This window comes from Dendrobates tinctorius, unplaced genomic scaffold, assembly GCF_039654945.1.
Source record: "Dendrobates tinctorius isolate UK_male_01 unplaced genomic scaffold, ASM3965494v1 ptg000213l, whole genome shotgun sequence".
Lineage (NCBI taxonomy): Eukaryota > Metazoa > Chordata > Amphibia > Anura > Dendrobatidae > Dendrobates > Dendrobates tinctorius.
The window spans coordinates 4,394,169-4,409,700 of record NW_027361880.1 but is presented as its reverse complement, the minus strand read 5'-3'; the positions used below and the strand labels follow the sequence as shown (position 1 = coordinate 4,409,700).

At 41.9% G+C, this 15,532-nt stretch overlaps 1 protein-coding gene across 2 annotated transcripts in view; it reads right to left on the bottom strand.

The window, feature by feature from the left end:
- Positions 1-15,532, bottom strand: part of ARHGEF40 (Rho guanine nucleotide exchange factor 40) — a 170,998-nt gene that overhangs the window by 131,738 nt on the left and 23,728 nt on the right. For both annotated transcript variants that reach the window (XM_073554765.1, XM_073554766.1), the window contains exon 2: positions 123-320. In XM_073554765.1, coding sequence (XP_073410866.1) covers positions 123-320 — 198 coding nt within the window. The remainder of the gene's footprint in view (positions 1-122; positions 321-15,532) is intronic.

Genomic DNA, 15,532 nt, shown 5'->3' with positions numbered 1-15,532 from the left:
GATAATATATATTTTAGTTACATAAAATTTGCCTGAAAGAGAAACAGAGCAACATATAATAAAACCTTAGCATATTAACATGTTCAGTCAGAACGGTGCAGTATTGCAAAGCATATACTTACACATGCCTGGTGCTGCACATTCTGCAGTATTCTCTTAGCTGGGATAAGAAATTCCAAAGTATATCGTAGAGGGTCCTCACGATATGTCCTTTCTAGCACAGCAAACACTTGGGTCAGGAGTGTAGGTGCAGTCACTTCAAAAGGTGGGTATAGGGATGACAGTGTACTCTGTAGGCAATCCTCCACAGACTGAGGGGTCTGAAAAACAGACATGTTGGACTTCATATCATCCTGGATTCATAGCATCACAAGTCTTAACTGCTAATGAAACAAAGACTGAACACTATAATTTCAATATTTTTGTTCTGTCATAGGAATAGAAAACAAAAAATGACAAAGTGCTGAGCCCATTACATGACAGGCAGCAGTGGCACAACACAGGCTTATAATGGGATCTGTCTAGTTCCGCCATGGTGTCCATCACAAAGAATGAAAAAGTAGAGCTGTATGCTGTGCTTTACGTGATCAAAATTACTGGAATTGGCTACACCGCCTGTGAGACAGATGTGAACTAGACTTGATTAATAATAATATACTGTTTATTGATTGTTTGTCAAGTCATTAATCATTTTCCGATACAGGTAACAATGTTTTGGCCATTTCTTTTGTTCTACTTAAAGTATATCAGAAACTTCAGCTCTTCAGATGAATATTGTACATAATCATAATGTTGTGCCAATATTTCAACTGTTCTATCTTGCTTACTGGCAAAATGGCTCTATTCTTCGTGGGAAATTTCTGAACGTATGTGTTGGAAATACCAGTGATATTTACTGTAAGTCTGTGGTAACAATGCTGCTGCTGTTTCAGAACAAAGACTTTCTTTACCCAAGGCTGACAAATTAAACCATACGTCAATTCTGACTCTGTTAATTGAACGTACACCAAGATTTTACACTCTTTTCATGGTGCCTTATTTTCTTTAATGCATTTCACAAGACCTCATTTTCCACAATTTTCCACATCTTAAAGCATATTTTTATCTGTAAATTCCATTTCTGGAAAAAAAATCATTTGTTTGAATACTGAATAGTATTTCGCTATTTCTTATTAGAAAAGTGTGTGAATATTGTACAAACTGAATAAGCTACTACTCTACATGGCAAATTGCTGCTTTTAATAAGAATCTGTCAGCAGAATTTCACACCCACTATTTATATGTACAATACTTTTATATGGCCAGTCCATTCCTCCATTACTGGGAAATCACTGTTTGAACTGAGGCTGTGGATCTGAAGCCTCAGTCACTCCAGCTCTATTCCCCCCACAGCACCGCCTCCTCCTGCTTGACTGATGACTCCTTTGCATGAACTCACACAGCACAGAAGCTGTCAAACAAGCTGGAAAAGGCGGCACTGGGCAGAGAGTAGAGCTAGAGTGACAGAGGCTTCAGATCTATACCCTCATTTGCATATGAATTCAAATGCTAATTTCTCAGAAACGGACTGTCCTTGCATATATATGGATAACTATGTACGAGCTACATGCACATATAAATAGTTTAGAGGAAGAGGGTGAAATCCTGCTGACAAATTCCCTTTAAGGAACACTGTTGGGGCACGTCAATTTAAGATGCATCCATATTAGTGATGAGCGAGCATGCTTGGATAAGATGTTTTCCGAACATGCTCGAGTAGAGTATCTTTGGCATGCTCTAATACTATGTTTGCATAAAAAATGCATCAAAACTGCAACATGTGAACATAGCCTAATTCTTCTAAATAACTACTTCAATAATTATATGGTTTATTAATAACTAAATCTTATCAGATTTATATTAAAATTCCATAATAATTAAAGGGTCCAGGTACTTTCAGACCTTATCAGATTTGATATTGTACTAAATAGATATCACTTTAAAGAGAACCTGACACCTGACACATATGTCCCACAGAACTGGCTGTATTATCTCAGTCATGTATGTTTAACTCTAAAACGCCGCAGCGTTTCACAAACATACCTCACTGAGATAATACGGCCAGTGTCTTATACAGTTGAAACCAGACGTTTACATAGACTATATAAAAAGACACGTATGCATGTTTTTCTCAATATCTGACATGAAATCAGAATAAACCTTTCCCGTTTCAGGTCAATTAGGATTACCATAACTATTAATATTGAGAGAGAGAATGATTTAAGGCATTTTTATTACTTACCGCAAAGTCAAAAGTTTACATACGCTAAGATTACTATGCCTTTACACAATTCTGGACTGCCCATGTGATGATGTCATGTGTTTGGAAGCGTCTGATAGGTTTTTTGCAACATATGAGTTAGAGACAAACCTGTGGATGTATTGTAACCCCTTAACAACCGCCGATACACCTTTTAACGGCAGCAGTTTAGGGTACTTAAACCACAGCGTCGTTAATTAACGGCGCTGAGGAAAAAGTGTATAGCACCCCCCCAGAGTCGGAATTTCTCCGGGGTCTCGGTTGCCGGGGATAGCCGAGACCCCAAAGAACATGATTCAAGTCAGTTTTTACCAACTTCGGGGGTTGCGATGACCATTATTAACGGTGACCAAAAAAAAAATGTCCAATTAGCCATTTAATTTCTCTCTCCTCTGATGTGACCGCACATCAGAGGAGAAATAAATAGGGTTCCCAATTCCCCTCGGTACCTCCCGATGTCCCTGGGCCCTTCTGCTTCAACCCACGGCCGCCAGCGCCTTCTTCTGGTAAGAAAATGCAGTGCACCCGCCGAGATCTGCCGGCCGCCACCCAGCAACAATAGGAGATTTTTCCGATTGGTTCATTTTGATCACTGTGATAGACCCTATCACAGTGATCAAAATAAAAAAAAAATTGTAAATCAAACCCCCCTTTGTTACCCCCTTGCTTAGGGAAAAATAATAAAATTTAAAAAATGTACCGTATTTATTTTCATTTTCCCATAGGGTTAGAGTTGGGCTAAAGTGAGTTAGGGTTAGGATTGGGGCTAAAATTAGGGTTAGGGCTAAAGTTAGGGTTGGGGCTAAAGTTAGGGTTAGGGTTGGGGCAAGAGTTGGGGTTAGGGCTAGGGATGGGATTAGGGCTAGGGGTGTGTTGGGGTTAGGGTTGTGGTTCGGATTAGGGGTGTGTTGGGGTTAGGGTTATGGTTGGGATTAGGGGTGTGTTGGGGTTAGGGTTGGAGTTAGAATTGGGGGGTTTCCACTGTTTAGGCACATCAGAGACTCTCCAAACGCGACATGGCGTCCAATCTCAATCCCAGCCAATTCTGCGTTGAAAAAGTCAAACGGCGCTCCTTCCCTTCCGAGCTCTGCCGTGCGCCCAAACAGTGGTTTACCCCCACATATGGGGTATCGGCGTACTCAGGACAAATTGGATAACAACTTTTGGGGTCCAATTTCTCCTGTTACCCTTGTAAAAATAAAGAAATGGGGGCTAAAAAATCGTTTTGGTGGAAAAAAAAGATTTTTTATTTTCACAGCCCTGCGTTATAAACTTTAGTGAAACACTTGGGGGTTCAAAGTTCTCAAAACACATCTAGATAAGTTCCTTAGGGGTCTAGTTTCCAAAGCGGGGTCACTTGTGGGGAGTTTCTACTGTTTAGGCATATCAGGGGCTAGCAAACGCAACAGGACGCCTGCAGACCATCAAAGTCTGCATTCCAAAACGGCGCTCCTTCCCTTCCGAGCTCTGCCATGCGCCCAAACAGTGGGGGCGAAAAGATCATTTTAGTGAAAAAAATATGATTTTTTATTTTCATGGATCTACGTTATAAACTTTTTTTTTTTTTTTTTTAAATTCTTTATTTTTAGGTTTAAACCACACCATAAGACAGAACACCATTTTACAAATACAGATGGTTAATTATTGCTTAGACGTCGGTCCAAGGTGAAAAAAAAAAAGGGGGGGAAAATAAAGGGGGGGGGAGGGAAAAGTGGGTGGGAAAAAGGAAGAAGAAGGGAAGGGAAAAGAGGGATACATAATAACAAACAATAACAATAACATCAACACAAAGTAGTCGTCGGCATCGACACTAGCAGTTAATGAGTGTATTATGGAAATAGAGTAGGTGGACAGTTCTGTAAGTAACCTTGGAACCAGCTACCCAAAAATAAAGGCCATCAGGTCTAAATAAGACTCATGTATTATCCGATCTCTCACCTCGAGGATTATCCCCCAGATATCTAGTCCACGGGGCCCAGGTCGACACATAAGATTTGTGATTGATCTCCCAGCTAGACAGCTCCTCCAGACGAGAAATCTGATTTATCTTAACATGCCACTCCTCCAATGTGGGGGCAGCGACATCTTTCCAATGTACAGCTATCAGTTGTTTTGCAGCACTTAGCATCAATGGGAGTAGGCCATGTTTTTTTGGTAAGAAATCCTTTGACGGGCACGAAAGAAGAACCTCCGTAGCCCTGAGATTGGCCTTTATTAATTGCAATTTCTTGAGAACTAGCTCGACACCGTCCCAAAAATGTCTCAATTTGGGACAATCCCAGAATATGTGTGTATGATGTCCTCCAGAGTTGAGGCATCTCCAACAAGCATCATTATCAGCAAGACCCATCTGAAAGAGCTTCGCGGGAGTCCAATGCCACCTGGTCAATATTTTATAAGAATTTTCTTGCAAAAGAACACACCTGGAGAATCCCCGTGCACTAGATAGCATTCTAGATACTTGTTTCTCTGTGAACGTAGTATTAAGTTCCATTTCCCAGGAGTAAATAAATGAGGGCTTAAAATGTACTCCCGGAGAGATCAGATGTGAGTAAATACGAGACAAGATTTTTAGCCGTGGAAGCGGGAGTTTGATCATGATATCTAACCAGGACCAGTTTAATTTGGTCGGGAATTTCTTCTTAAATTGCAGAAGCGTACGTTGAATGTGCTGGCACTGAAGAAAATTAATTGGTTGACTCATTGCATTTGATGGCCAAACTCCTCCCTGTAATATTTTATTACCGTAAAAGCTATTCAATGTATCTCTAGGGAGGGTAGACCATAGATTATAAGGATCTTGAAAATCAAAATCCAATAGATACGGTATTGAGCTAATCGGCGTTAATGTCGAAGGAAAAGTGTCCTCCGGTAATTCCCCCAACATCAATCTTTTGATACGTAATGTAGTAGAAGTTATCTCGTCCAGTCTAAGAGTAACCGGTGGTTTAGCCCTAGTCCAGAGATAAGGCAAACCCCTCGGGCCCAGTAAAGCCAGGTCGACACAAGTTCCCTCCCCACCCTCAGCGCAAGACACCACCTTTAACCATCTGCCAAGGTGGATTGCTTTATAATATAATAGGGGGTCTGGAACTCCCAATCCACCAGAGGAGACTGGGTAAGTAAGAAGCCTATAAGGCAACCTAGCCGGTTTAGATTTCCAGATAAATTTTCCTATTAGTGACTTTAATGACCCGAAAAAGGTCAGGGGTATCTGAATCGGTACCATATTCATGGCATACAAAATGATAGGCATGATATATGCCTTAAACATGTTGATGCGACCCAACCAGGATATAGTGGGTAGGTTATATTTATGCATCAGATTGGTAACTTTTTTCAATAAGGGGATGAAATTACTTTGAAATAAGTTAGTGGGGTCCCTAGTTATGAATATTCCTAAATATTTAATAGAGCCATTAGCCCAAGAGAAGGGAGTCTGTGTACGAAGAAAGTTGAGAATGAGGGAGAGTGATATTTAACGCTTCAGATTTGGCTAGATTAATTTTAAAATTGGAAAGGGAGCCAAACTGTTGAAAAATTCGGAGGATGATCGGGAATGCCTGAGATGGGTTGGATATGAGGAAAAGCAAATCATCTGCGAAAGCTAGCGTTTTAAATGTCCCCGGGCCCACCGACAACCCTTCTATGCGTTGTTCTTGTCTGATGCTTTGTATCAAAGTTTCTATAACTAAAATGAACAAGGATGGGGACAGAGGGCATCCCTGCCTAGTCCCATTGTGAATCTCCAAACTTTTTGATAGGGTGCCATTTATCCTGACCCTGGCCGTCGGTTGAGAGTAGAGAGAGAGGACTGCTGTTATATATTGGGGAGGGAAGCCGAATTTAATCAACACCTGCTCCATGAATCTCCAGCACACTCTGTCAAAAGCCTTCTCGGCATCCGTTGACAAGAGTACCAAGGGGACCTGCCGGGTTTTGGCAAACATTATAGACTGTATGACCCTAGTGGAGTTATCTTTCCCTTCCCTACCCCTCACAAAGCCCACCTGATCCGCATGAATCAATTTGGGTAAAAAGTTGCTTATTCTACCCGCTAGTATTTTAGCCCACAGTTTTATGTCCGCATTAAGTAATGAGATTGGTCTGTAGCTGGTGCACAAGTTGGGGTCCTTACCCTCCTTCGGGAGAACTGTAATATATGCCTCCAGTGATTGCATAGGGGGAAGCTGGCCTTTCAAATAGGAATTAAACAAGGTCACCAATTGAGGTAAGAATGATTTTATAAACTTTTTATAATATATAATGGGGAGACCCTCCGGGCCTGGGGCCTTTCCATTTGGAATGGTGGAAAGAGTATCCAAAATTTCTTTAGGGGTAACCGGAGCAGTTAATAAAGTTTGGCTTTCCGGGGTTATTTTAGGTAGAATTAGTGGAGTCAGGAACTCTCTAATTTTTTCTATAGCTTTTATTGGATCTTGCATACTATCTGGTATGCTTAGATTATATAAGCTGTCATAAAAGGATCTAAACTCCTCGGCAATGTCTACGTTATAAACTTCTGTGAAGCACTTGGGGGTTCAAAGTGCTCACCACACATCTAGATAAGATCCTTGTTCCTTGGTGGGGTCTAGTTTCCAAAATGGTGTCACTTGTGGGGGGTTTCCACTACTTAGGCACATCAGGGGCTCTCCAAACGCGACATGGCGTCCACTCTCATTTCCAGCCAATTCTGCATTGAAAAAGTCAAACAGCGCTCCTTCCCTTCCGAGCTCTGCCGTGCGCCCAAACAGTGGTTTACCCCCACATATGAGGTATTGGCGTATTCAGGAGAAATTGCACAACAAATTTTGTGGCTCATTTTCTTTTATTACATTTGTAAAAAAAAAAAACTGGTTCTGAATTAAAATATTTGTGAAAAAAGTTAAATGTTCATTTTTTCCTTCCACATTGCTTCAGTTCCTGTGAAGCAGGTAAAGGGTTAATTAACTTCTTGAATGTGGTTTTGATCACCTTGAAGGGGTGCAGTTTTTAGAATTGTGTCACTTTTGGGTATTTTCTGTCATGTACACCCCTCAAAGTGACTTCAAATGTGATGTGGTCTCTAAAAAAAATGGTTTTTCAAAATTTTGCTGTAAAAATGAGAAATCGCTGGTCAACTTTAAACCCTTATAACTTCCTAACAAAAAAAAAAATTTCTTCCAAAATTGTGCTGATGTAAAGTCGACATGTGGTAAATGTTATTTATTAACTATTATGGGTGACATATCTCTCTGATTTAAAGGCATAAAAATGAAAAATTTGAAAATAGTGACATTTTAAAAATTTTCGCCATATTTCCATTTTTTTTCAGAAATAAATGTTAGTCATATCGAAGAAATTTTACCACTAATATGAAGTTCAATATGTCATGAAAAAACAGTCACAGTATCAACTGGATCTGTTAAAGAGTTCCAGAGTTTTAACCTCATAAAGTGACAGAGGTCAGAATTGTAAAAATTGGCCTGGTCATTAAGTAGCAAATTGGCTCTGTCACTAAGGGGTTAATGCACACCTGAAACCCACTGTTTCTTTGTGTAGCATCATGGGAAAGTCTCAAGAAATCAGTCAAGATATCAGGAAGAGAATTGTGGACTTGCACAAGTCTGGCTCATCCTTGGGTACAATTTCAAGATACCTGAAGGTGCCTTGTTCATCTGTACAAACAATTACCGTATTTTTCGGACTATAAGATGCACCAGACCATAAGACGCACCCCAAATTTTGGGGTGGAAAATAGGGGGAAAAAAAATAATGTGTCAAATGGGGGTCCGTTTTACAGTGCGAATTCTGTGGGGTGGCTGTGCTCTGTGGGGTGGCTGTGTCCGTGGGGTGGCTGTGTCCGTGGGGTGGCTGTGTCCTTGGGGTGGCTGTGCTCTGTGGGGTGGCTGTGCTCTGTGGGGTGGCTGTGCTCTGGTCACAATATACTTACAAATCTTGTTGCGGCGGTCCCGTGGCGGTGGTCCCAATGCAGCCTCCCTGTGCTCTGCGGTGCGGTGGTGTCGGGGCTCTGTAGTGTGGCTGCAGTGGGGCTCTGTGCTGCGTGGGGGGCTCCACCTGCATTTCGTTAAAGCTCGAAAGCCCCTCGCAGCTCCGTTGCTGCGATGCGGAGGCCTCTGGACAGATGGCTGCCAGGGGCCTCCGGAAAGATGGCCGCTGCTCAGTTTCAGATCTCCGGAACGAGATCTTGGGACGAGATCTCGTTGCCGTGATTTGAATTTGAGTATGCGCCGCTCCCGGCGGCCATCTTTCTGGAGGCCACCGCGCTGCAGCAACGGAGCTGTGGGGGGCTTTCGGGCATTAACGAAATGCTGACGGAGTCCCCCACGCAGCACAGAGCCCCGCTTCAGCCACACTACAGAGCCCCGACCCCACCGCACCACAGAGCACAGGGAGGCTGCATTGGGACCGCCGCTACAGGACTGCCGCAACAGGATTTGTAAGTATATTGAGACCATAAGACGCACCCCCATTTTCCCCAAAAATTTTTGGGAAAAAAGTACGTCTTATGGTCCGAAAAATACAGTATACGCAAGTACAAACAAGATAGGAATGTCCAGCCATCATACCGATCAGGAAGGAGATGGGTTCTGTGTCCCAGAGATGAACATGCTTTCGTCTGGCATATGCATATCAACCCAAAGACAAAAGCAAAGGACCTTGTGAAGAAGATGGGGGAAATAGGTAAGATTGTGTCAATATCTACAGTGAAACAAGTACTGTTTCAACATGGGCTGAATGAAAGGCCATTCTGCCAGGAAGAAGACATTCCTCCAAAAGAAACATAAAAAAGCCAGATTAATATTTGCAGATGCACACAGGAACAAAGAACTTAATTTTTGGAGTCATGTCCTGTGGTCTGATGAAAATAAAGTTGAACTTTTTGGGCACAATGATCATTGCTACGTTTGGAGGAAAACAGGAGAAGCTTGGAAGCCTAAGAACACCATCCCAACTGTGAAACACGGTTGCAGCAACATGTTGTGGGGTTGTTTTGCTGCAGGAGGGACTGGTGCACTTCAGAAAATAGATGGCATCATGAGAAAAGAAGATTATGTGGCAATACTGAAGCAACATCTCAATACATCAGCCAGGAAGTTATCCCCTTTACCCCCAAGGATGATTTGCATGTTAATGACCAGGCCAATTTTTACAATTCTGAGCATTGTCCCTTTATGAGGTAATAACTCTGGAACGCTTAAATAGATCCCGGTGATTTTGACACTGTTTTCTCGAGACATATTGTACTTCATGTTAGTGGTAAAATTTCATTCATATAACTTGCGTTTATTTGTGAGAAAAAGGAAATTTGGCGAAAATTATGAAAATTTCTCAATTTTCCAACTTTGAATTTTTATGCCCTTAAATCACAGAGATTTGGCACACAAAAAACTTAATAAGTAACATTTCCCACATGTTTACTTTACATCAGCACAATTTTGGAACAACATTTTTTTTTTTTTTTTTAGGAAGGTATAAGGGTTAAAAGTTGATTAGCGATTTCTCATTTTTATAACACCATTTTTTTTTAGGGACCACATCACATTTGAAGTCACTTTGAGGGGTCTATATGATAGAAAATACTCAAAAGTAATACCATTCTAAAAACTGCACCCCTGACGGTACTCAAAACCACATTCAAGAAGTTTATTAACCCTTCAGGTGCTTCACAGGAATTTTTTGAATGTTTAAAAAAAAAATGAAGATTTAACATTTTTTCACAAAAAATTACTTCAGGTCCATTTTTTTTTATTTTTATCAAGGGTAACAGGAGAAATTGGACTGCAAATGTTATTGTGAAATTTGTGCTGAGTACGCTGATACCTGATATGTGGGAGGGAACCACTGTGTCGGCGCATGGCAGAGCTCGGAAGGGAAGGAGCGCCGTTTGACTTTTTCAACGCAAAATGGGCTGGAATTGAGATCGGACGCCATGTCACGTTTGGAGAGCCCCTGATGTGCCTAAACAGTGGAAAACCCCCACAAGTGACCCCATTTTGGAAACTAGACCCCCTAAGGAACTTATCTAGATATGTGGTGAGAACTTTGAACCCCTAAGGGCTTCACAGAAGTTTATAACATACAGCAGTAAAATGATCTTTTCATTTTTTTTACCAAGGGAAACAGGACCCCAAAAGTTATTGTGCAATTTGTCCTGAGTATGCTAATACCCCATATGTGGGGGTAAACCACTGTTTGGGCACATGGCAAAGCTCAGAAGGGAAGGAGTGCCGTTTGACGCAAAATTGGCTGGAATTGAGATCGGGCGCCATGTCGCGCTTGGAGAATCTCCAAGTGCTTCACAGAAGATTATAACGCCCGGGCGTGAAAATAAAAAAAATCATATTTTTTTCCACAAACATGATCTTTTAGTCCCAAATTTTTTTATTTTTTCAAGGGTAACAGGAGAAATTGGACCCAAAAGTTGTTGTCCAATTTGTCCTGAGTAAGCTGATACCCCTATATGTGGAAAACTACTGTATGGGCACACATCGGGGCTCGGACGAGAAGTAGTGATGTTTTGGAATGCAGACTTTGATGGAATGATCTGCGAGTGTCATGTCGCGTTTGGGGAGCCCCTGATGTGCCTAAACTGTGGAAACACACCACAAGTGACCCCATTTTGGAAACTAGATCCCCCAAGGAACTTATCCAGATGTTTGGTGAGCACTTTGAACCCCCAAGTGCTTCACAGAAGTTTATAACGTAGAGCAATAAAAAAAAACATTTTTTTCCTTAAAAATGATATTTTTGTCCCCAATTTTTTATTTTTCCAAGGGTACCAGGAGAAATTGGACCCCAAAAGTTGTTGTGCAATTTGTCCTGAGTAGGCTGATACCCCATATGTGTCATGTCGGACGCTATTCACACCACAGCGTCCGGCAGGCAGCGGTAGTTCCATCTCCGTCCACTATAGCCTCAGTGGCGCCGGCTTGATTTTACTCGTTATCGGGGGTTAATCTAGCTGGAAATCAGGTGGGATGTTTGATCACGCCCACGGTCTTTAAATAGTCGTGCTGGCCTATGGGCGTCGCCGATTATAGCTTGTGTTTTATGCCAAGTGGTTCCGGTCTGGAGAGGAGGTGTTGGAGAGAGAAATTCGTATCTGGTGGCGTATGATCCGTTGTTACCTTTTCGCCTTCCTATATTTGTGTTTTGTTTTGCCCTGTTCACATTACGGTATTGTCCTGTGTGTATGCGGCGCGGTTTAAGTTCTCCCTGTCTGTCATTACTGTGTGGGCTTTGGTGGTTTGACGACTCACTGGGTGGAGGGTTCAGCTTAGGGCTGAGCAGGAGATAAGGAAAGGTTGGAGGCTCAGGCATTTGCACCATTAGCAAAAACCCTGGGTTGAGGATCAGACAGGGATTTCCCTAGTTGGAGGGACTCCGCAGGGGCCCCGGGTATTTCAGCCTTCTTTGACCTAAGCCCCGCGTAACAATATGTGGGAGTAAACCACTGTTTGGGCGCATGGCAGAGCTTGGAAGGGAAGGAGCACCGCTTGACTTTTTCAACGCAGAATTGGCTGGAATTGAGATCAGACACCGTGTTGCATTTGGAGAGCCCCTGATGTGCCTAAACAGTGGAAACCCCTTAATTCTAACTCCAACCCTAACCCCATCTCAGCCCTAACCCTAGCGGGAAAATGGAAATAAATACTTTTATAATTTTATTATTTTCCCTAAGGGGGTGATAAAGGGGGGTTGGATTTACAATTTGTGGCGGGTTTTTATGTTTGGCAGCTGTCACACGCTAAAAGATGTTTATTATTGTAAAAATAGTTTTGAGAGCTATAATTTTTCCAGATTTTGACCCACAGAGTCATGTGAGGTCTGATTTTTTGCGGGATGAGTTGACGTTTTTATTGGTACCATTTTCAGACAAGTGACATTTTTTGATCGCTTTTTATTCCGATTTTTGGGACGCAGAATGAACAAAAAACAGCATTTCATGAATTTCTTTTGGGGGAGGGTGTGTTTAATCTGTTCTGCGTGTGGTAAAATTGATAAAGCAGTTTTATTCTTCGGGTCAGTACGATTATAGCGATACCTCACTTAAATCATTTATTGTGTTTTGACATTTTTATACAATAAAAACAATTTTATATAAAAAATTATTTTTGCATCGTTTTATTCTGCGAGCTATAACTTTTTAATTTTTTCGCTGATGACGCTGTATTGCGGCTCGTTTTTTGCGGGAAAAGATGACGTTTTTAGCAGTACCATGTTTATTTATATCTGTATTTTTGATTGCGTGGTATTGCACTTTTTGATCAGCGGCATGATGATAAAGCATTGTTTTTTGCCTTGTATTTTTTCTTTTGAAGGGGTTAACTAGTGGGACAGTTTTATAGGGCGGGTCGTTACGGACGCGGCGTTACTAGATATGTATACTTTTATTGTTTTGTTTTTTTCATTTACAATTAAAAGAATTTATTAAGGAATATTTTTGTTTTTTATTTAGGAATTTTTTAAAAACTATTTTTCCACTTTTTTTTACTTTATTATATTGTCCCAGTGTGGGACATTACTATAAACTTTGCAGTGCACTGTGTCAGATCAGCAATCTGAGAGGCACTGCAGGCTTTCTCAGTACCTGCTCTCAGCAGGCACTGAGAAAGCTGCCTCCCTGCAGGACCCCGAAGCCATATTGGATCCGGGGGCCTGCAGGCAGGAGGCTCTCGGAGCAAAGTGAGCACATCGCGTTGCTCCGAGGGTCTCAGGGAAGCACGCAGGGAGTCCCCTCCCTGCTTCATTCTTCCCTATGCCCAGTACACTACGATCATGTTTGATTGTTTGATCGCAGTGTGCCAGGGGTTAACGTGCCAGGGGCGGTCCGTGACCGCCCCAGACATATAGTGCCAGGTGTTAGCTGTGATAATCAGCTGACACCAGGCCGCGATCAGCTGCGCTTCCCCCGTGAGCGCAGCTGATCGCAGTGACGTACTATCTCGTCCACGGTCATACGGGCCCGGGTACCGTGGACAGGATAGTACGTCCAATGACAGAAAGGGGTTAAAGCCCTGATCTCAATCCTATTGAAAATTTAAGGGCAAAGCTGAAAAGGCATGTGCAAGCAAAGCTACCTACAAACCTGGATAAGTTACATCAGTTTTGTCAGGAGGACAGTGTGAGAAGCTTGTGGAAGAATATCCCAAACACTTGACACAAGTCATTCAGTTTAAGGGCAATGGTACCAAATCCTAATGTAATGTATGTAAACTTTTGATATTGCAATAATAAAAATGCCTTAAAACATTCTCTTTCACTTATTCTGGAACTTGACAAATATTAATAATTATGGTAATTCTAATTGACCTAAAACAGGAAAGATTTATTCTGATTTTATGTCAGATATTGTTACTGTTAAACTGTAAAGCGCTGCGGAATATGTTGGCGCTATATAAAGATTATTATTAGATATTGGGAAACACATGCATACAGTATGTGTCTTTTAATATAGTGTATTTAAACTTCAAGTTTCAACTGTACATGCTTTCCACGGATTGGGCAGCATGTATAAGGTTCTTTAACCCCTTTACGACCGCTGTCGTACGTAGCAGTCGGTATCCCCCGCTCTGAGGTGAGCTCCGGCGGTGAGCCCACCTCAAAGCCGCGACATGTCAGCTGTTATAAACAGCTGAGATATGCCCGCAATAGGCGCGGACGGAATCGCGATCCGACCGAGCCTATTAACTAGTCAAACGCTGACAGCAGGCATTTAACTAGTACTTCCGGCGCCTGGCCAGAAATGAGTGCATCACCGACCCCATCACGTGATCGGGGGTTAGCAACACGTTGCCATGACAACCTGCCATGACAACCAGAGGTCTCACAGAGACCTCTATGTTTGCTGCCGGCAGATTGCTATGAGCATCACCCTGTGTTTGGCGCACATAGCAATGCTGTATTTCTGCTACATATAGGCGATCTGAGCATCGCCTATTTGTAGCAGAGTCGATTAAGTATGGCAGAGGTTATGAGGATGCAGATTGGGCTGGAGATTCAAGTGATCGGAAATCAACAAATGGTTACTTGTTCAATTTCTTGGTCCAGAAGAAAACAAGCGTCAGTCACATTATCTTCTACATAGCAGAATATATGTCTGCTGTTTATGCAAGTCAAGAAGCAATTTGGTTGAAACAACTTTTGGAAGATTCGGCAAGCCATTAGCTCAACCAACAGTTATCTATGAGGACAACCAAGGATGCATTAAACTTGCCAGCAGTGAGAAGATTAGTGCAAGAACTAAGCACATTGATGTAAAACATCACCACTTACGTGACTTAGTGGAACATTGATAGCTGTTGGTATGACAAAGCCATTATCAAGAGCCAAGTTTGTGGACTTCAGAACCACAACGGGACTAACAGGATAAGCAATTAATTGGGGGTTTTGGAATATGTTTTGTGGAACAACTACATTCCTGTCTATGAGTGTTCAGTTGCTAGATTTGTATGCTGTTCATAAAATTAGAGAAAAAAAACTCCCAAAGGCTCACACAGGGAGAGCATGTGACTGTACTTCCTGTTTTTTCCAGTGTCTGTGTGTGACAGATGCAGCTTGCTGCAGATGCTGCACAGATAGAGACACACAAATTATTGATTCCTGATCTATTAAGCTTATCATATATTGTTCCTGTTTGTTCCTGAATAAAGAAGCTCTGTTGTCACACTCTGCCAACAGTAAAAATTTATAACATCTTTATTAAATATTCAAACAAGCATGAGAGAACGTGGACAGTAACACACACTAGAACATACACAAAATTATGTGCACAGAACACACGATTCCCCACCACCCTCCATGCCCCCTGACAAAGGACCGCAGGGGCAGACGCAAAAACCCTGTGAATCCCTGTTGGTGTTACTTGTTACTTCCCAGGTATATCTAACTACATGATATTATTTCTGTGACATTGTGTTTGGTCTATTACCCTGTGGCCTATTGATCCTATATCACTTCCCCTTGGTGATCAATATATATACATATAGACGCCTAGGTCCACAGCTAATACCTGACACCAAAATTCAGGATTCCCTTATATGGATTTACTCTGCAATACATGCTTCACCATTTGTTTTGTAATTGTGTAGGAGATGTTAGCTCCGGGTCTGGTGTGTTCTGTGCACATATGTTTTATGTATGGTTTGCTATGTGCTACTGTCCACGTTCTCTCATGCCTGTTTGAATATTTAATAAAGATGTTATACATTTTTACTATATATGGGACAT